This window comes from Epinephelus lanceolatus, chromosome 16, assembly GCF_041903045.1.
Source record: "Epinephelus lanceolatus isolate andai-2023 chromosome 16, ASM4190304v1, whole genome shotgun sequence".
Lineage (NCBI taxonomy): Eukaryota > Metazoa > Chordata > Actinopteri > Perciformes > Serranidae > Epinephelus > Epinephelus lanceolatus.
This window is the reverse complement of record NC_135749.1, coordinates 13,347,626-13,368,846: the sequence shown is the minus strand read 5'-3', so window position 1 is coordinate 13,368,846 and position 21,221 is coordinate 13,347,626. Positions and strand designations below refer to the sequence as shown.

Genomic DNA, 21,221 nt, shown 5'->3' with positions numbered 1-21,221 from the left:
TAGAAAACAACCAAAAAGAGATGCAAAACAACCAAAAAGAAATACAAAACAACTACAAAGAGACAGAAGATGATCGAAAAAGATGCAAAACAACTTCAAAAAGACGAAATTGCCTGAAAAAGACACAAAACAAGAGACATCAAATGGCCACAAGTTGCACAAAACGATCAAAAAGAGAAGCAAAGAACTCCAACAACATGCAGAATGACCACAGAGAGACGCAAAACTACAACATAGAGATGCAAAATGATTATGATGAGCTACAAAACAACTACAGAGATGCAAAACAACCAAAAAGAGCCTCTCTTTCAGTCTGGCCGTCTCATGGGGCCTTTCACGTGTCTTTGTCCAGGGCTCCACTTCCTCATGATCTGTGCATGGATGTAAATGTCAGACAAAGCAGTTATTTAACAGCTGTCTGGACGTGGGAACAGCAGAGTGATGACTATTGTGTCATGATGGAGTTGGCGGTGCCCTTTTACACCCGAGGGTGAGACTCTCCCTTATTTCCTCGTTAATGCTACTTCTCTGTTCTGCTCTTTCCTTCTCTCTTTGTGTATTTTTGGATCTGATACCATAATGTGTGTGGCAATTTCTCTTTTCAGCTAAATCTGTTTTATATAAAGTGTCACTCGGCCTGCCAGACGAGGCTTTTTTCACTGTAACTCTGGATACTGCTCATGTTTAATGACTGAGGGAGGCTTTGATTCGCCATTAGCTCCCCTCTCCTCTCAGTCCCAGGGTTTTGTTATGGTTTGTTTTGTGTGGAGTGATTTTACGTGAAAATGGGGGAAAGTTAACGAGTATGAGCATTTTCAAGACACCTCGCGTAACCACCTCACCAGAGCTATATTGTGTTCCCATGCATACCGAGAGTGTGTGTTTTGTTACGTGGGTGTTCTTGTGTGCGAAAGCATGTACGAGTCTCGGTCCAGCAGTGGCTCGGTGGTGGCCAGCCAGGGAGGGATTGCGTGAGATTTTTTAGCGTCTGCAGAGCTTTTTGAACAAAAACATTTGATAAACAGATTGTGGAGGTCTGCGAGCCGCCTGTCTGCGTCTGATCCCTGCTCATGCACGGCTCCTGGGTTTGAGTGTGTGTCCCTCCGGTTCTTGAGAGAGTTTGACGCCTGCAGAATGGTGGGTATCCAGAGCCGCCTGTTAAATTACATCTGCACCAAAACCACAGACCCCCATACCAGACACGCTTCCCTGCCAGCCAGCCAGCAAGTCAGCCAACGACCAAACACTGCCTTACCAATACTGCTCTCCTTTCCTCCTGTTTGTTTCTTTTAACATCTTTGCTTTCTTCATTTCTCATAGATTAAGCTTTGGTGTGAACATTTCAGAGGTGATCTTTGATTCTTCCCGGCAAAGACATAAACAAGCATAAACAGATGCCACAGACACTCGCACACACTTGTGACTAATGACACAAAACTCCCTCAAAAACCCAAAGAAACACTTTGGTAAATGACTGTAAAACAGGAATTTGACTACCTAGCTATGTGGTTGCTAAACAATCACAGACGCCGGTGAAAGCAAAGCTGTAAAACAGACCTCATCTCTGCACACACATGGTGGCAATGAACACACCTTTTTCTAAGTACGTGTGAGTTGAAGTCTGCGGTGAACTCCCAGATTACTCCCGAGTCCCTGCTTCCAATTAACTGCAGTGTATAATTTGATGTAATTTTCAAATTAGAAAATGTCAGATCATTTTCAAATTAGAAAATGTCAACTCATGTTTCAGGAACGGATGTGCCTCATTGTAAACTTTGAGAGTGAACTTTCATCTTGGCTGTCGCAATTTGACTGAGTCCATATCTGCCGTATTATATGAAGCATGAGCAGTGGTGATCCGAGACTCTTGGGGGGTCCAAGCAAAGAAGCCTGGGGGCCCTATAGCTACCTGTAACTGTCATACATACCACTGTATGTATGACAGTTACAGGTAGCCAGCTGATTGTCCTCACTAACAGTATCCAGCTGTCATACTGTAGCTAGAAGGCGCCTGACAGAAGGTTTTTTAGGGGCAGTGGATGTTCGCTGTATGCTGCCTTTATATGAGGTTTAAGGGGGTTTATAGTTGTCATTACAAAATGTGCCAATATGAATGGCCATCAGGGACCCTTTTCCCTTGAACATTGGCCTCTGGCATGTTCAATCTGAAAATTTTATGCACCATTTTGTTAGTTTCCAAGTTGAATGACTTGTTTCCTTGGTGTGAAACAATGTTCAGCTGCTCAGAGGCACATTTTCTCTCATCAGGTTGGCGTGTCAGAGGTGTGACCCAATCAGCAGCACAATGTATATAAATTAAATTCTGGTACATCTTTACTTATTGTACATACATATTTTGTTTTTACTTCACACTTGCTTTATATGTCTGGGTTGGGAGAGAGTCACTGCCTCAAGCGAGGGAGTTCAAGTACCTCGGGGTCTTGTTCACGAGTGAGGGTAGAATGAAGTGTGAGATGGATCTGCGGTTTGGTGCGGCTTCTGCGGTGATTTTGGCGCTGCGCCGGACCGTCGTGGTGAAGAGGGAGCTGAGTCGGAAGGCGAAGCTTTCGATTTACTGGTCTACGTCCCAACCCTCACCTATGGTCATGAGTTCTGGGTAGTGGCCGAAAGAATGAGATCATGGATACAAGTGGCCGAAATGAGTTTCCTTCATGGGGTGGCTGGGCTCAGCCTTAGAGATAGGGTAAGGAGCTCGAAGTAGAGCCGCTGCTCCTTCGCATCAAAAGGGGTCAGTTGAGGTGGTTCGGGCATCTGATCAGGATGCTTCCTGGGCGCCTCCTCTGGAGGTGTTTCTGGCATGTCCCACTGGAAGGAGGCCCTGGGGCAGACCCAGAACACACTGGAGGGATTACATATCTCATCTGGCCTGGGAACGCCTTGGGGCACCCCACTAGGAGCTGGAAAGCGTGGCTGGGGAGAGGGACGTCTGGGGTGCTTTGCTTGGTCTGCTGCCCCCACGGCCTGGCCCCGGATAAGCGGATAAAAATGGATGGATGGATGGATGGATGGATGGATGCAGTGTGTAAACGCATGTTTCCCATCCCAACAAAGCCCCTTTTAACTGAATTAAACCCAGCCATCTTAAAAGGACGTGCACATAACACAGCAAGCTGTTCAACACACCACCATTTCTCTTCAAATAAAAGATTTGTTACATTTTGTATTTGTTGCTGAATACAGCCCTGGTTTGTCTCCTGACTGTGCACCCCTGAGCATATAAATGAAGTAGGAGAGGGATAAGGAACTGGTGACTATACTACAGCAGCCTTCTCTGCTGCTTTGGCACTGCAGAGTGACACTTTTAACTTCATTGTATTTATGACCTAAAATAAGTCCAAGGTGATAATTGAAATTGAATTTTCCAGAGTGATGAAGTGTACCTCTCTCGTGCCTTGTCTGGTTTGCCAAATGTCACCTCTGACTGTTAATGGTGTGACTTTGCTGGACAGTCCTGTGAGTGTATTAAACTGTATGTCAGTAAATCAGGAAATACATATCAGTTGATGATGATGATGATGATGATGATGATGCTTTTATATCAGATCAAGTCTGATTTTTTTTCTTGCATCATAGCAGCTCCATTTGCAAGATCAACAAAGACGATGTAATATAATAATAAATGATAGTAACATTAAGATCTCCTATAAAAATATGTTTCAAGCAATGATTTAAAGCCTAATCTCCTCAGACAAAGAATCCAGAGCTTCAGGGCCTTGATGGCAAAAGCCCAGTCACCTTTAGCTACCTGCCTTGATCTAGGGACGACTAGTGAGGGTGGGCTTGAGGATCTCAGTCACGACTTGAAGCATAGGTAGTCAGAAACTCAGCTATATAACTCGGCGCTAAACCATGTTGAGGTTTAAAGGGTATTGAAAGAATCTTAAAATCAATTCTGAAATTATGGAGTTTGCATGTTCTCCCTGTGTCAGCGTGGGTTTTTCCAGGTGCTCCAGCTTCCTCCCACAGTCCAAAGACATGCATTGGTGACTCTAAATTGTCTGTAGGTGTGAATGTGAGTGTGGATCTCTATGTGTCAGCCCTGTGATAGTCTGGCGACCTGTCCAGGGTGTACCACACCTCTCGCCCAATGTCAGCTGGGATAGGCTCCAGCCCGACCACGACCTATAACAGGATAAGCGGTTACAGAAAATGAATGAATGAATATACAATAACTGAACATAATATATTCAAGACTCTTCAATGTACATTTAATTTAAGGATTGACTGGCACAAAAAAGTGCTTAAGTCTGACCTTATTAAAAGGTGGGATCTCTGATTTGATGGTAACAGTCTGTAATCATTGTTCAGGAGATGGTTGAGGACATGTTAGGCTGATTCGTAAGGTTTAGTTAATGGAGAGAAGCTTGCAGTATGTTGTTCTTCACAGCTATGCAACATTATTTGTCATCCTCTCACAATTTCTATGCCTAATTTAAGCGTGACATTTTTGGCATCCAAACAGGAGCAGGCTGAACCTGAGATCACATTTCGCATCCCACATTATCACAAAATGACTCCTGACAGTCATCAGTCCACCGACAGCCGACGAAAACAGCTCAGGGGAGAGCTGGAGTGGAAATTCATGCCATTTTCACACATCGTTTCACCAGTTAAATCCAGTTCTGGACGCCTCCGGTCGCTCACTTACGATACACAAACACACTAACCATCCTCTGGTGGTTTCCTGTTCGCACCTGACCACGGTTGTGAAAATATTTGGCAGAGGGCGATGTGGTCATTTCTTCCTGAAGTAAATTAAAGTCAACAGATCTGTCTGTCACAGGTTCTGAGGACCATCGAGGCCAAACATTAACCCAGCCAAGTACTTACCACATACAGTGTAGCAACTGAGAGCAGGGGCGTGCATCAGAGATATGCTCACAGGTTATATGTGTACGTGTTTACGCCTCATGTTTGGGACCAGTGTAACTAATCTTTTACCAGTGCTGGAGCTAGTGCCTGTCTTTAATATATAGCTGCATATAAAGTAATGTGTGCTTTAGTAGATGTCAGCCATTGCATTTTGGCATTAATGTCATCTGCTTTCCCTACTTCTAAGCAAGAAACATGTTTCCTTGGTTTCCTTGGGCCAGAATGTCTGTGGCTGGCTTGGCGAGGACACACCACGCTTGTAGACAGACAAACTAATAAAACTTAAAACTAATCCTCACAGCAGACAAGATTTAATGTTGGTGCATTACTTCAAATTGCTCGTAGTAGATGAACTCACAGATTCCAGCCAATTAACAGTAAATGCATGTTTCACACGGGTAAATGACCGCGTGCATTGCAACTTTCCAGCATTTTAAATGAGGTGTTTTTCCACAGATGTGTGGTGTTGTGCAAATCAGGCAGAGATGCACGAAAGCACAATGGAAACTTACACCAGTATGGTTCCTTAACTCATTATCACCCTGCGACTTGCTGTATTCCATCACACTGTTGTGATGATGCTTGTCGTTGACTTTAAAAATGATTACTCTGCTGTTTCTCCTGGAATATTTGTGAACTCTGTTCTCTCTCTTCTTCTGTTTCCAGTTCTTTGTGTGTGACATCTGAAGCCGGGGATGCTGGTGACCATGCTGTTGGCTCCTGTCTGTGTGCTACTGACGCTGGGGGCGCGTGCTCTCGCTGGAGGCTATCCCCCCATGCCCCACATGAAGTACATGCAGCCCATGATGAAAGGGCCTATTGGACCCCCATTCAGAGAGGGCAAGGGACATTATGTTGGTGAGTAATACCCATAGGTGAAGTACATACTCTGTGTGTCTCCTTTACTTTTATGTCTCACTCTGCCCTGCATAAAATGTTACCAACTCTGCAGCCCTCAGGTCCACTCACACTTTACAGTCCACTGGGTCAATGTGAGCTGATTCAATATGATTCAACCTCATGTTACAGAGATACACTCCTCAGTCAGTCCATTTAAAATACAAGAAACTGCAAAGTAGCAACAGAAGTCAGTCTTCTTGGCAGAAGCTTCATAATGAGGACTTTTTCCACCTATCTAAACCAAAGTAAGCTTGATGGGGATCATATGCAAATGTCCAAAATCAGAGCTTTCTATGAACAAAAGAAAGAAGTCTCCAAAATCACATTTAAAGTTATGATTGATATGGAGATCCTCCCAGGTCAATCAGGTCTCACTCATTGAAATATGGTGCTTGGGCAGTGACTTGCAGCGTCACCTACTGACGAAAAAAACGGCCATTAACGTCGGCATGATTTGCGGCCAGTTGGTCAGGCGGAAACACAGCGGGACAAGAACACAAGTTTCGGTGGCAGAAGTCCGTGTAAGGCAGATAGGTCCGACAAACACCAACCTTCCCCCTGGGAGATCAGTGCTTGCGTCCCGTAAGATCATAAAGCCAAACTTTATTTAATTTTTCCTAAACCTAACTACATGCTTTTGTTGCCTAAACCCAGCCACAAACATTGGTTGTTAGAGAGGAAAAAAACGTCAATTTGCATTGTTGTGCTGATGTAGTGCTTTTATTTTGAAAGAGACTGTATGTAAACAGTAAATTTCCTGTGAAAACAGAAGAGTATTTTGAAAGAAGACAATGCATGTAACAGGCAGAACTTGACACAGCGTCCCAGAACGTCAACAACCAACGCACCCAGGGTACTTTCACGTTGTATCTGGATGTGGAAGGTCCATGACAGAACATATTGAACACGAGAATGTATTGCCCCGGTTGGTAATTTACCTGGATGGACAGGAGTATGGGCTTCAGCAAGCTACGTGACCGTCTCAGCCCCTCAGGGCATGTTCATTAATATGATAACCTGCATGCACCTTTGTAAGAATGCAGAGCAAAAATCCTAAATTATCTTGATTCGATGAAAATGAAAAGTTGGACTGAGAGGCAAAGTATGGGCTTGTCTAATGTCTAAAACTTGGAAAATTCTGCAAACTAGACTGAATAATACACATACAACATTAGCTAAGTTTGTTTGATGCATGTCAAGTATGAAGGTGTAACCATAATTACTGCACACATTATATGCAAAGATTAAGTTGATAAAAAAGTGACAAGATGACCCAACACAAGCTGATGAGACTGCACATCAGGCACTGAAAACTGTGTGTGAAGCAGGACGTAAGGTGCCACCCCTCTCAGAACAGGCTTGTACACCAAAGCCACTGGTTTAGTGTCTGTCTTCAGGCGGTTAAAGGGCTCACTGAACTGTGTGTGTCGTTGCCCAGTGGGTCCTGCAGCATTTGGCAGGTCCTCAGTTAGGGCCTAATGGAGGCCTGATTGCCCACTGTTTGCTGAGCTCCAGTGGGCCAGTTGTTTCTCCTGCCATCTGGATGCTGTTACCCCAGTGTTTATCACATATTCCTCAGCTGTGGGATGAGGAGAGAGTGTGAAGGAAATAAAAATAGATTATATAAAAGGCTCAGGCAAGGGGAACTGGGAAAGGGAGGGGGGTGATGATCATCCTGAAAAAATGCGCATGCTGTCATTGCTTTCATTATCAAATTTGACTCAAACTACCAATACACGTTCTGGATCATGTGAGACGTGCCTGGCGTTCACAGAGGCCCCTTCTTCAAAGCAAATTTCAAAGCAAACGAGGGGCACATTTTCATTTCAGTGCCATAATGTGATGTTCGACAAAGACAGAGTCCAGAAGCTGCATTCAGGGAACATTAAGTGTTGAAATGTTGCGTTTAAATCCTTCACAGTAACATCAAAGATTTGCTCAAAGAAGTTATTCTTTCTATAAATGGGATTTCAAAATGTGGTAGAAACAAGATTTAGATTTTGGAGCAGTGAGACTAATGCGCCCTGTGGCTGGCGTGAGTGCAATGCCTCTACTGCCACTTAGTGGCCGTGTCTCCACATTGCATCACCACCTGAACATTCTAGCTATTCCTAATTAACCATGTATTGTAATCATCATTAGATCTACTGCAACATTTGTCGTGTTAGAATTTGCAATTACAGCCAACTTCCAACAACTGTAGAGAATAATTTCCATGCTGTTACACAAAGGTGTAAAGCATGCCAAACAAACAGACCATGGCTACAAAATCTTACAACTGAGCAACTTTTCATGCACCAGTCAATTTTGAGATTTTGGCCTGTTTTGCTTCCATAACACGTCTCCTTTCAGACTAGTGGAAATAAAAACATCCAAATTACACATTTAGGTTAATTTTAGTTCAGATTTCTGTTCTGGAATTTTCAGAAATCATTTCAGAAAACTTGCAATACAAAAAATAAAATTAAAAAATAATTAAAGTAAGCAACTGGGAAAGTTTCATGGTGATCTATTAGTCTACCCCATGCACCTGTATTGCCTTATTTTTTGTCTGAATATGTATGGCATTTTACAATATGTATCTTTAGAGGCCCTTTTCTTAAAGAGTGCTTTCTCATACACTGAGCAAAAAAGAAAATCTGCTCCAGTAGCACTCACATACACTAAAATTTCCAGTTTTCTTCCTAACTATATTCTGAAGGTTTTTACAGAGGGGTTTGTTCATATAACCTGATCAATGCCACATTTTATTCCTAAAAACATGGCAGTAATATATTTTTATGCTGTTGCCATTATTTTCTGATTTACTGAGTAAATTTTAAAAAAAATGATAATAAAATAAAAATAGAAATTAAAAAAATAAAATAAAATCAAAGATAAAATAAAATGAATATACATGTCCAAGATTCCCTCTGTAAAAACCTTTGACTCTAATGTGTCAACAAAATGAAACAAGAATTTTGAACCTGGCTTTATCCAGTGTTCAGATTTCTGTTCTGGAAATGTGTGTAAAACAGCAGATATTTAATCAGATAATACCTCATTTGCATATTTACACATAAGATTTAAGAAAACTCGTGATGCAAAATGTAAGTAATCAACTGGGGAAGTTTAATAGTGATATCTATATATTAACATTTGTACCCTATTCACCCAGGGCACCTCCTTTCTGTGGTCATTTGATTAGATGTTCAGTTAAAAACAAAGGTTAATGACTATATAATTAACAAACTTCTAAAATATTTCAGTGCAAGACATTTATATGCAGAAAGGCTGTCTGTTGTGTATCTAGATTTTCTGTTGCCTTCATGAGCCGTGGGTGATGTATCAATCTCAGCTGGACAGGAGTCAGCGCTGCCCTCGAGCTCGCTTGGGTACTCTTGTAAGTTTTTCTCTTACAAGAGCAGAGTTCAATAAATCTCTTGACTCTGTCAGTTCAAATGTATTCGAAAGCACAATTTAAGTCTTTGACTCCTGGAGAGCTTTGCGACGAGTAATGAAGAAGCCATTATATCCTCTGAAGTGTGACGCACCTTATTTCCTCTCTCTGGGTGATGTATTAAGGCGGTCTACGTCTGAGCTGAACAAACAAAGCTGAGGCTGTAATGCTCATTACACACCTGAGCACAATGTTCTGCGTGGCACCCTCACTGATACTGACAAACCTCCAGTCGAGATTTATTAGCTAGACATTTTATTCGGGGGTGAAACCTGAAGTGAGCACAGCCAAAATCTCACTGATGTACAAAACCTGCACAGTGTGGTAAGTAGGTCAAAGTTAAACCTGGAAGCAGCCAAACTCATCACATTTACAATGCACAGACTGGGTGTTATTTTTTAGAAATTGTAACACTCATTAAAAGTCATTGTTAACTACCTTTTAAAATTTCAATGTCAGCAGAAACAGCAGGATAAAATGGCCACAGCCACACAAAAAACACCTTCATTGTTAAAACTGGCATTTTGCTTTATATTGATTGCAGTTTTGCAGCCATTTCTTCCTCAGTCTAAATGTAATGGTCCTAAATGTATTAATATTTAAACCACTGCAGATGTAATGATTTTGGGGGCCATGGATCACCTCATATAAAATGTGTCTGTCTTCTTGAACTTTAGTGCTATTTTTCATGCTTTAAACAACATGATGCAGGCCTGTTGCATTTATGCTGCACATAGACACATCCACCACATACCTGACTGTTATTATACACACATAACTGGGATCATCATTACTGTAACCTGCATAACTGAGCCTTCATCGCTGTGTTTGATTTTTAAATCCAGAGGTTCACATGGCTGCATTCTCACTTACTACCAGCAGGGGGAGGTAGTGGTCTGTAGTTACATTAAGGCAGAGCTACTCGACTTGTTTTGCCTATGGGCAAATTGACAGGAGGCCATGGGCCAGTTAATAAATGACAAACATTAACTCAACTCAACTTTATTTATATAGCACCTTTCATACAAACATGCAGCCCAAAGTTCTTCACGTGGCAAAATTAGACAGACACAAAACAATAAAATATTAAAAAAGCAAACCAACCTAAACAGAACAAACTAACAAAAAGATAATTAAAACTCAATAGACTAAAAAGAGAGTAAATAAATAAATAAAATAGAATACAATTGATCAGGAGAGATGTTTTTTTTTTTTAAAAAATGTAAAAACCAATGGTTCAAACTTAAAAATCAAGACTGTAATGTCTACATTAAAAGCTAGATTAAAAAGATAAGTCATAAAAACAGAAAGCGCTCTCACCAGTAGTTTTAATACTAAAAATAATATTTATCAATATAATAAATTAATTACCTGCTTTCAACATTTGCTTTCCTCTCTCACATTTGCTAAGAGGCAGATCTAGTCACAGCAGCCCTGCACAGCCACTTGCAGCAGTCCCACACAGGTCAGGTGTACACAGGGGCGTTTCTAGGATTAGGGGACGTTCAGGGATTAACCTAGACCTCTGTTGGGGGTCCATTCCAACTTAAATTTACTTGCGTGCTTGTTACAAGAATTTGGAAAGAGTTCCTGGTTTGAACTCAGGGTGGGGGAGCCCCTTTGTGTGACGTTTGCATGTTCTCCCCATGTGAGCGTGGGTTTTCTCCAGGTACTCCAGCTTCCTCCCACAGTCCAAAGACATGCAGGTTAATTGGTGACTTTAATTGTCCGTAGGTGTGAATGTGAGTGTGGATGGTCGTCGGTCTCTATGTGTCAGAAAATGAACAAATGAATGATTTTTACGCACCTCATTCATTGCTGTTTAGCTGCAGGTGTACTGACAGATCCCAGGATTGGAAGGCCATGCATCACATAAGGCTTTCTTCATAAATGAGGAGAAATTATTCATACAGCTTAAGAAATAAACTGGCTTGGATTATCTTTACAACTGAATCTTAACTTTCAGGAGGGAACACTGGCTGAAGCACATGTTGTTTCCTTGAGACACTGCAGGATCTAGACAGACGCTATGCATTTAAAAATATGCTTTTTAGGCTTTATTATAAAAACAGCACAGGTGAACTGCCCTCTGGCCGCCTGACCTACCAAGACGAGTAACACACAGGCAAGGGGCTGCTGAAATGAGGCAGCAAACCAGCTAAAATTGGCTAAGGGTAATTGTGTTCTGTAGACCGAGCTTGTGTTTCTGCTCCTCGTGTCCTGGCTGTGTTCTGCTTTACTCTGCTGGGAAAGAATAACGAGACAGTTTATGACATGTGGCACACTTTTTTAGTCTAGTTTCCTCTTTGTTACACAATCAAAAAATTAGCATTTTACAGACACTCTCAAACCCAATTAAACCCTTAAGTCAGTCAGCTGGAAGACATAAAAGTGAATTCCTGTCCGAGCGTGCTATTACGTAACAATTCAGGAGCCTGTGGATTAGAGACCTGTCCAGGATGTTCCCTGGCTTCTGCTCAGTCTGAGTTTGGATTGGCTTTAGACCTTCTTAACACTGAACAAGTAACTTTACAAAAAGAACTGATTAATAACCAGAGTAGTCAGAACAATTACTGTGCCTTAGGTGGATGGAAAAGTTCATTAGATCGCAAAAAAATTATAAGTGAATTCAGAAGACCCTCTCCAACAAGTTTTAATTTTCATTTCCCAGGTATCGATGTTGTAACGTTAGATGATTCTTCTGTGTAAATACTTAATTCATCCTTAATTTCTTCTGTGCTGCATTGTTGTTTTCCTTTACAGCGGACATGTACTCAGAATCCCCCCTGGTGTATTTTTGTATCTTCTCTCTTTAGTGCCTTAGTGCCTGATACATTTGCTGTCTTTATATTGACAATGACATTTCAAAACTTCTGTGGCTCATCAAAAATGACACTAAAAATGTAATATTCAGTATCTAATCTTTCAGTCCATCCATCACTGCTTGACCAAGACAGATTATTTTTTACAGTATGGATCATTATAGCTTTATTTAGTGCAGATTGACATCCTCACCACTAGGTGGCAGTAATGTGTTAAGTCCAGTGTTCCAACCCTCTTTAATTCTTACATGATGATGAAATCAAGAAGCAGTGCTGCCTTCTGAATAACAGATGGTTACAGGACTATACCTCTATTGGTGCAGCAGCTGTGGGGTGCAGTTGGCTGCAGTGTATAAGAACGACATCCTCCAGTTTTTTTTAAATCTCTTTGACCCAGAGGAAGTTGATTTGTTTTGGTTTTGCTCAAAATGTTTTCAGTACACGACACACAAACACATTTATATGTTATAATTTGTTGATTTGGTTTCTTTTTTTAAATACAATATAATATTAACAACATGATCCTCTCTTTTTTCTAGATATGCCACCCATGATGGAAGTGAAGGGGGAACCAGGCCCCCAAGGGAAACCTGGACCAAGAGGCCCCCCTGGGCCACCAGGACTTCCAGGAAAACCTGGACTGGGCAAGCCAGGTCTCAATGGCCAGCCAGGCCCCCAGGGGCCTTCTGGTTTTCCAGGAATTGGTAAACCTGGACTTCCAGGTCTCCCAGGAAAGCTTGGGCCAAAGGGGATGCCAGGGCTAAATGGCGAGGTTGGCCCACGTGGTGAACCTGGCCCCAGAGGCGCTCCAGGACAGCCCGGCCTCCCTGGTCCAGCTGGCCTGTCTCTGAATGGGAAACCAGGACTTCCAGGCATCAGAGGCCCCCCTGGGGCTCGGGGTGAACCAGGATTAAAGGGTCTTTCTGGCCCACCAGGTGAACGTGGACTTAAGGGCGAGAATGGAAATGGGAAGCCAGGGCCTACAGGTATAAGGGGTCCTCCTGGCCTGAAAGGCAGTCCAGGACCACCTGGTCTTCCAGGCATCGGCAAACCAGGTTTAAAAGGTTTGCCTGGACTGCCTGGTCTTAAAGGTGACCAAGGACTGACAGGGGATCGAGGAGAACCAGGAGAGCCTGGGGCTCCAGGTCTGCAAGGTCTGCCAGGGCCAGTTGGGGTGGGGAAGCCTGGGCTAGATGGACTGCCCGGAGGACCAGGTCCATTGGGTGCGAAAGGTGAGCCAGGGCCTAGGGGTTCTCCTGGATTTCCTGGGACTCCTGGCTATGGAAAACCTGGTCTGAGTGGGCCAAAAGGAGATAAGGGCCATGCTGGGTTGCCTGGTCTCCCAGGGGACAAAGGAGAGCAAGGAATGGTGGGCCCAATTGGTGAACCAGGCCTTGATGGACAATCAGGACCACCAGGACTTCAAGGCCCAATGGGACTTCCTGGAAAACATGGAATGCCGGGACAAAAGGGAGAGGGGGGGCCCCAGGGCCCTCCAGGACTGCCTGGCCTCAGAGGTGACCAAGGCCCCAATGGACCATCTGGAAAACCTGGCATCCCTGGGGAGAAAGGCATCCCTGGGCCCAGTGGTCCTATTGGAAAACCTGGACCCAAAGGTGAGGCTGGGCATATTGGTCTGCCTGGCAATCCAGGACTGACAGGTGTTCCAGGGCCTAAAGGTGAATCAGGGTTTATAGGGACTCCAGGCCCCAGGGGTCAGTCAGGAATTCCTGGTCTACAGGGGCCCATGGGTCCCATGGGGCCACAGGGTGTTCCTGGCCCAAAGGGTGATATTGGACTTCCAGGGCCTCCAGGACTGGGTAAGTTTGGAGAGAAGGGAGCTATTGGCCCCCAGGGTCCTCCAGGGAAACCAGGCCCCTCTGGGCTTAATGGTAACACTGGCCCTCCTGGCCCTCCAGGGCCTCCCGGTCCTCCAGGAAATGGCCAAACAGTTGTTGCAGGGCCGACAGATTCAGAGTTGGAAGGGGATGAAGTACCAGGGGACAGGAAGGGGCCTGCATACAGTCAAGTCCCACTCTCTGCCTCTGTGGCCCCAGCCTTCACAGCCATCCTCACCACACCTTTCCCTCCCTCTGCCATGCCAATCAAATTTGACAGGACCCTGTACAACGGGCAAAATGCCTACAGCTCTGCTACCGGCATATTCACTGCTCCTTTATCTGGTGTCTACTACTTTGCGTACCACATGCATGTAAAGGGAACTAGCCTGTGGGTGGCGCTGTACAAGAACAATGTACCAGCCACTTACACCTATGATGAATACAAGAAAGGCTACATGGACCAGGCGTCTGGTAGTGCTGTCCTAGAGCTGAAGGAGGGTGACCAGGTCTGGGTCCAGATGCCCTCGGATCAAGCAAATGGCCTCTATTCTACCGAGTACATCCACTCCTCCTTCTCAGGATTCCTGCTCTGTCCCACATAACCCTGTCCCCTCACTCAAACATGTTCCTGTATTGGCACCTCAGAGCAGCCCTAAACCCAAAATACCTGCAGCCACAACAGAAACACAAAACCCATAGGATCCTCCATATTATTGCCATCACCTTTATCCGTCTCACCCTCAGCAACGTCGCCGAAAGAAAAAAAACTTTGTGAATGAAATATGGAAAGTTTTAAAAGACAGGGGAAGGAATTTCATACTGTGTTCTTTGTTTCGATGTCCTTCAAATGTGTGTTTTGGGTTGTATTTTATGTTGGTGTTTTTTTTTTTTTTTAGCTTATATTATTTTAATTATTATATTGTCATAATTTTATTGTTATTATTTGGTCCTTGTCATCATTGTTGTTGTTGTTTATCGGATTCAGACTATTAAGTGCCTTACTTTGTAATGTGCTAGTAACAGACCTTCCCGTGTGACTGCACATCCTGCCCACATGCTCTGACTTCACCAGACCCTGGGGGGTGATCGGCTCCTCCGGCTGCAGTCATGTCCCCCTTGTGTTCTTATTTAAACAGTGAATGGCAATACTGACCTAAAGAGCAACAACACAACATAGAAAATATAGACAAACAACAGCAAAACAAGGCATTTGGTGTTGTAGTACCATTACCTTTCAAGTCTCTTCTGTCCGACCATTTTGGTACTCTAAACAGTCGCTATGTTAAAATTATTAATGGGATTAAATCTTTGTTTTTAGAGTGAGATATATATTTTGACAATTAGTCGGCATCTGTAGGGTGCTTATTTCTCTGCTTCTTTCTGAATTTAGTAGGCGACCATTTAAAAATGATCTTTATCTTTCTTATAATTTATTGAACTGTCCAGAAATGCAATCCAATAGTAAATACGACCTCACAGTATTAGAATTGTAAAGTTTAACTGCCCTTTTAAAGAGGCTAATGCAAGGACAATGCCTTCTTTTCTTTTAATTTTCAGGACAATATTAACAAGGACATTATGTATGCATACAGTCAATGTTTACATGTCATAGAATAGATACTGAGAGCTACTATGGACAGTAAGGACACAACTCCAGCTGGATCAATGGCCCGTTTCCTTGTATCGATCTGATTTTCTTTTCCCCCATTTGCACTGCAAATCCCATCGCTGTGTCACAGGAATCCTCTTCAGACGCTCTGACCATGACATCACTGCTTTCTAATGGTGTACTACCTATTAATAAATCAGTATCACATCAATATTCCAAGTGAAAGCCTCATACGTACCACATATTGCAACATCTGTGAAGGTGCTGTGGCTGTTAAGGAAAATAGGGATAGTACATCCATTTCTGCCTTTAGTGCCATTTTGTGTGTGACTTGTTGCCGGGCAAATGAGAGCAATTCTGAGTCATTTGTGAGTGAAAATAGTTTCTATTAATCCCCGAGCCAATGTGTCTAAAACAACTGATTTATTGTTTAACTTAATGAAACATCCGAGACATTTCAAAAGCAAAGGATGTCAAAGCCGGAAATGAGAATCAATCTGCATTTACTCCATGAATAAGTAAAGGGACTGACTGAGACCCACCGGTTATGAAATACAGGTTGTGTAACATTTAACAAACCCTTGCCAGATTTCTGGGAGAGGTGGTGGGCCAGAGGTGAGAGGGGTGTATTTACTCATTTCTGTTGGATGAGGCATTAAAGATACATGCCGCGTGTGTATGCATGCGCTCGTGTGCTCTGGTAGGCGTACCCTTCTGTCTGTCACTGTGTCAACATGTGTGTGAGTGTATGTGTGTGTATGTGTGCGTGCGGTTGTGTCACATTGTTCCCCTGGCGTTCAGGTCGTGAACACTTCAGCGAGGATAATAACAAACTTGAACGAAGTTACAAAACTTTAGGAATGGCTTACAGTCCTGTTAATGTTCCACGAAAGTTTGGCTTTGGCCTGCTTTGGGGTTTTAAAGACCACGTCGTGATAGTGCCTTTGCAAAGTAAGGGAATGAGTTATGAATAGGTGATTGTGATGGACAGATGGGAAACAGAGAAATTGAATAACGAGATAAGAGGACAACATTTAGTAAACATAAATTACTGGTTAACACTGAAAACTTTTGATATGTTGCATATTGGTCCAACAAGTGGCATAATGGTGTGCAATAACCTTTGAGAAGTCATGAACAGAAGACATTCTGGTGAAGATCCTTTATCAGTGGTTGCAGAGGTTTGGGCAATCTTATCTTACCAACGCTGTGCCTCTACACGCCTCAGTCAGCTCAGACAGGATCCAAAATATGCTGCCAAAATGCTTTCATTACACTGAATTGAGGACTACCTTACACCGTGATATAGGACTGTCAATGTACAGGAAGATTGTGCCAAATATTGAGCTTTGCAATCAGAATGAATGTAAACCGTCTGACTGATTTTCACTAGTTTCTATATATAACCTACCATGCATCAACAGTAACTCTTCTGGAAAAGCAGTGCCTAATCAGTATTTTACGTCTATGTAATGCAAACAATGCACTTGCTCCTGCCCTCGCCGCCTCATAACACGAACACAACTACAACTGCTACGTATCATTATTGTGATGTGAGTCTACAAGGCAGTCCGAGGCTCGTTATGTACTGTATGTTGCCTTTTTTTTTTTTGATTTGTCGCCTTCTATTTTTGGACATATGAAATGGTGATGTGAGAGTTACACGTGGCTATGACTCTCTGTCCTTATGTTGTTATGTTTGCCCTGCGTGCAAATCATTTAACAAGTAAGATCCATGTACCGCCTCGATCACAAATCGCTTTCAACTGTTTTCTTTTAAAGGAGAAAAAAAAAATAACAAAAAGATTTTTTTGTTTTTAAAAAAGCCTCGCTTCGGTTCTTAAGGGATATTTGTTTGTTTTAGTTTCAATAAATACAAACGGCCATTCCCATTTGCACATGGAATTAATGAAGATGTATTTATACATTTATGATAATTTAATAGGGATGCCAAAACCGACCACCGAAGCCTAGAACGTATAAATGGTATTTAACAGCATTGATGAGTTAAGAGCATTTACAACATGTAGTTAGCATTCTAGAGTTGTTTGTGAAGGATTATTTGTGGACTTTTATTTTCTATTTGCGTAATGTACAATGTATCAACCTATAGGATTTTTGTCATACAAGGCTATTGCGTGCACTCTATGCAATAGAATTTGGGTATAAAATGCACTCTTTTTGATTGAAAATGTTTGTCTGCTTATACAAAATCTACAGTACTTGATTGTATTGATACCACATCAATAAAAACCTTCTTGTATATCGGTGTCAGGTCCTTTCTTCTGTGTTCTGTGTCTGTATGTGGACGTTATGGAGAAGATGTTAAGTCACAGCAACACGCAGGATCATTAATTGTAGTATTAGCAGCCCTGGACTGGGTGTAGTACGTTTTTTTCTTTATTCATTCATTCATTCATTTTCCGTAACTGCTTATCCTGTTAGGGGTCACCTATGCCAGCTGACATAAGGCAAGAGGTGGGGTTCACACCTACGGACAATTTAGAGTCAACAGTTAACCTGCATGTCTTTGGACTGTGGGAGGAAACCGGAGTAACCGGAGTAAACCAACGCTGACTTAGGGAGAACATGCAAGCTCCGCACTACTCTGTGTGGAATTTGCAGAGTTATTTTCTTTAGTTAAAGCAGTTTAGTAAGAGTGGTGTCAGTTTGCAACGATCATAAATAAATATATACAAATAAAGAAATTAGTGGTAAATATACACATGCAGTATAAAGATGATTAGTGCATTTACAAAACTGATTCGCCCTCTTTTAGAATATGTAAAAATAAGGAAAAAACAATAGAAAAAATGGTAAAAAAGAAAAAGATAAAGCACCAAACCTAGACACCCAAAACAAAGTCGAAGGATCGTACGTTAGATTTAAGAAAAAAATAATAATATCAAGAAATATAAAGGATAACGGTAAGAGGAAATGGTTCATTCCTAGCTAGGTCGATGGTCAGAGATCCATAAGAGTTTCCCATGTTCTCAGGAAGACTTCCCCCTTACTTTTAAATATGTAAGTGCGTTGTTCCAGTTGTAGTGTATCGTTCAATACCTGTTTGAACGAGTTAAATGTTGGGAGGCTTTCCTGGTTCCACTTGAGCAACTTCTTTGCTATATATGATATAATTCCGATCCTCTTTGCAGACATGGGGTTGAGCGTTCTGTTCAGTTCCAAACCAAAAAGGTACCATACTGGCAAAACATCAGATGGAATCCTCGAGACCTTCAGAGTCAGATCGTGAAAACCTCTTTCCAAAGATGTTCTAGTTTTTTGCGCTGCTAGAAAACATGAATGACTGATCCTGTACGTGTTGTACATCTGTGACATTTAGAGGACGAGTTAGGATATATCGTCATATCCATACATTTATAATTCTGTTCAGTTGTACAAGACAATGAAGTGAAAACATTCTGATATATACACCTGCTCATTTCTTACATAGTTGATCCGCTCCAACTCAAGAGCACTGACAACATCATCAAGCCACATGTTCACATCAGGGATAGTTAGTAGATAGTTTGTGGTTCAGGCTCAATTCTTGAATCAATCTGAAATAGTACGGAAAATGTTGCACCAGGACTTCTGAATCTTATGACACATTATATAATAGTGTATTGGAGTGGCTTTGTTAGATAGACAGAGAAGAAACAGAGGGGAACCTTTTATTTATCTTAGAAATATGCAACCTGTGTGCTGTTTTAGATTGCACAAGACAATGTCTGACATTAATAGAACATTCATTAATCTGTTTTAAGCTATGTTTCCATTGTTCCTCTGCAATGGATACTTATTCTCTCTTATATGAGAAGTGTCCACCTTTTCCTCCTGCAGGGCTGCATAAAGGACAGACATTAAGTGGGGAGTATACGGTAGGAGCTTGACACTGGATCAAAGTGTGGACTCAGTTATAGTCTCATAAGATGGTATGAACTTCCAAACACAGTCGCTTATCTGAAGGTAACAGAAGTTATTTTCATTGTGGCTCATTTGGTGTATATAGGAATCAGCTGAAGGCAAAGGAATGAACACTAGAGGGAGATATAAAATTATACTAAAAGCAGCATTCCAGGCCTCCACATGTGAAAGATCCTTGTCTGAGCTGCCAGTAAGCTCAGAGCTGCATCGATTGGCTTTTGCTTGTCAGTTAGGATCACTTAGATAACAAGTGCATGCTGGTCAGTACCTAGAAATGCCCATTTACTGCAGATAACACACAAGAAAGTCTGAATAAAATGAAAATATATGAATATCAATCTTTGCTTTAGTTTGCCTTGTGTTTAGATGCCTGAGAGACACTTGAAGTGGCAAATCAATATTGTGCTATGATATCCATCTGAAATATGATCTAAACACATATATTTCTGTAAATATATATACAAATATAATCAATACAAGTAGCCCACGGTGGACCCACCCTGCTGTGGGCTCTATAAACCACAGCATGACTCAAGTGGCCGTTACAGTCACTCAAGATGTGATTGGTTAAAGGCATTAAATAAAATGTATGTTACTAAACAACTCGTGAGCCCTGGCATATCATATTGTGCGGTTATTTTCTGGAACTGTCGTCACCATGGTGAGCTGTCATCGTGCACCCGGATTCTTCTTACGTAGCACTGACGCCAGACCGCCATGCTGCATTCATGTGATACCGGTAAACGCGTACATCCAGCCGGAGTACTTCGCACTATGAGTCGACCTACACACGTGCTGCTGTAGATATAAGTGAAAGCCGCTGGTTTGATTTAATGGATGTTTTGGTGAATATATGAAGTGGCACATGATGCAGCAGGGAAGCAATGGACAATCACAAAAACAAATTTGGTGCAAATGTTTCCGGGTGTGTCACTTAAAATGATTCCAGTTCAGACGAATGAAAGATCACACAAGTTCTATTATTATCTTATTATTGTGCACAAAATAATTTACAGACATACAAATGCATTGATAACAGAAAATAAAACACAAAATAAGAAGACAAAAGCTAACAAAAAAAAAAATAATAATAATAATTGCATTTACATTTTACAGTGCCAGGGATATGCATCATATCATACTAATTTAATAACTTAAATGTCTTACTGGCTATATCGTTCTTAACATTAAATAACATGGTGCTATACTGTTGAAAGTCATTGATTAAATGCAGGAAAATCGGTTTGGTTTTGACCACTTGTTATTATGGGTGTGGACATTTCCAAAAAATACTAAAGAGATGTATATCTTTTATTTTTATTTTTATTTTATTCCGGCAATTTTGATATGCACACATTGTGCAGAAATTAATTTGCAGAAATACAAATGCATAGATAATAGAAAATAAAACACAAAATAAGCAGACAAAAGCTTACAAAAAATAAAAATAAATAAATTGCATTTACATATTACAGTGCCAGAGATATACGCATCATATTATACTCATTTGGTTATTGACCACTTTTTCTTATAGATATAGAATTTTCCAACAAAATAAAAAAATATATATATTATTGCTGCAATTTTTATATTTTTATTCTATTCCTGTATATTTCTCTTGTATATTTTAATTTTGTCTATATTTTATATTTTATATTTCTATATTCTCATGTCATCTATCTATATACGTTATTTCCAGTCGTAACTACTATATAGCATTGCATCAAACATATTTATCTTTACATTTATTTTCAGTTTACTAATCTGCACCTCTCATATCAAAATTACAA

The 21,221-nt window shown here is 41.6% G+C and overlaps 1 protein-coding gene across 2 annotated transcripts in view; it reads left to right on the top strand.

The window, feature by feature from the left end:
- The window catches only part of col8a2 (collagen, type VIII, alpha 2), a 67,449-nt gene extending 49,682 nt beyond the window's left edge, over nucleotides 1-17,767 (top strand). For both annotated transcript variants that reach the window (XM_033637862.2, XM_033637864.2), the window contains exons 2-3: nucleotides 5,560-5,751; nucleotides 12,594-17,767. In XM_033637862.2, the coding sequence (XP_033493753.1) occupies nucleotides 5,589-5,751; nucleotides 12,594-14,497 (2,067 nt within the window). In that variant the 5' untranslated portion in view covers nucleotides 5,560-5,588 and the 3' untranslated portion in view covers nucleotides 14,498-17,767. The remainder of the gene's footprint in view (nucleotides 1-5,559; nucleotides 5,752-12,593) is intronic.
- Nucleotides 17,768-21,221: the final 3,454 nt, after the last annotated feature.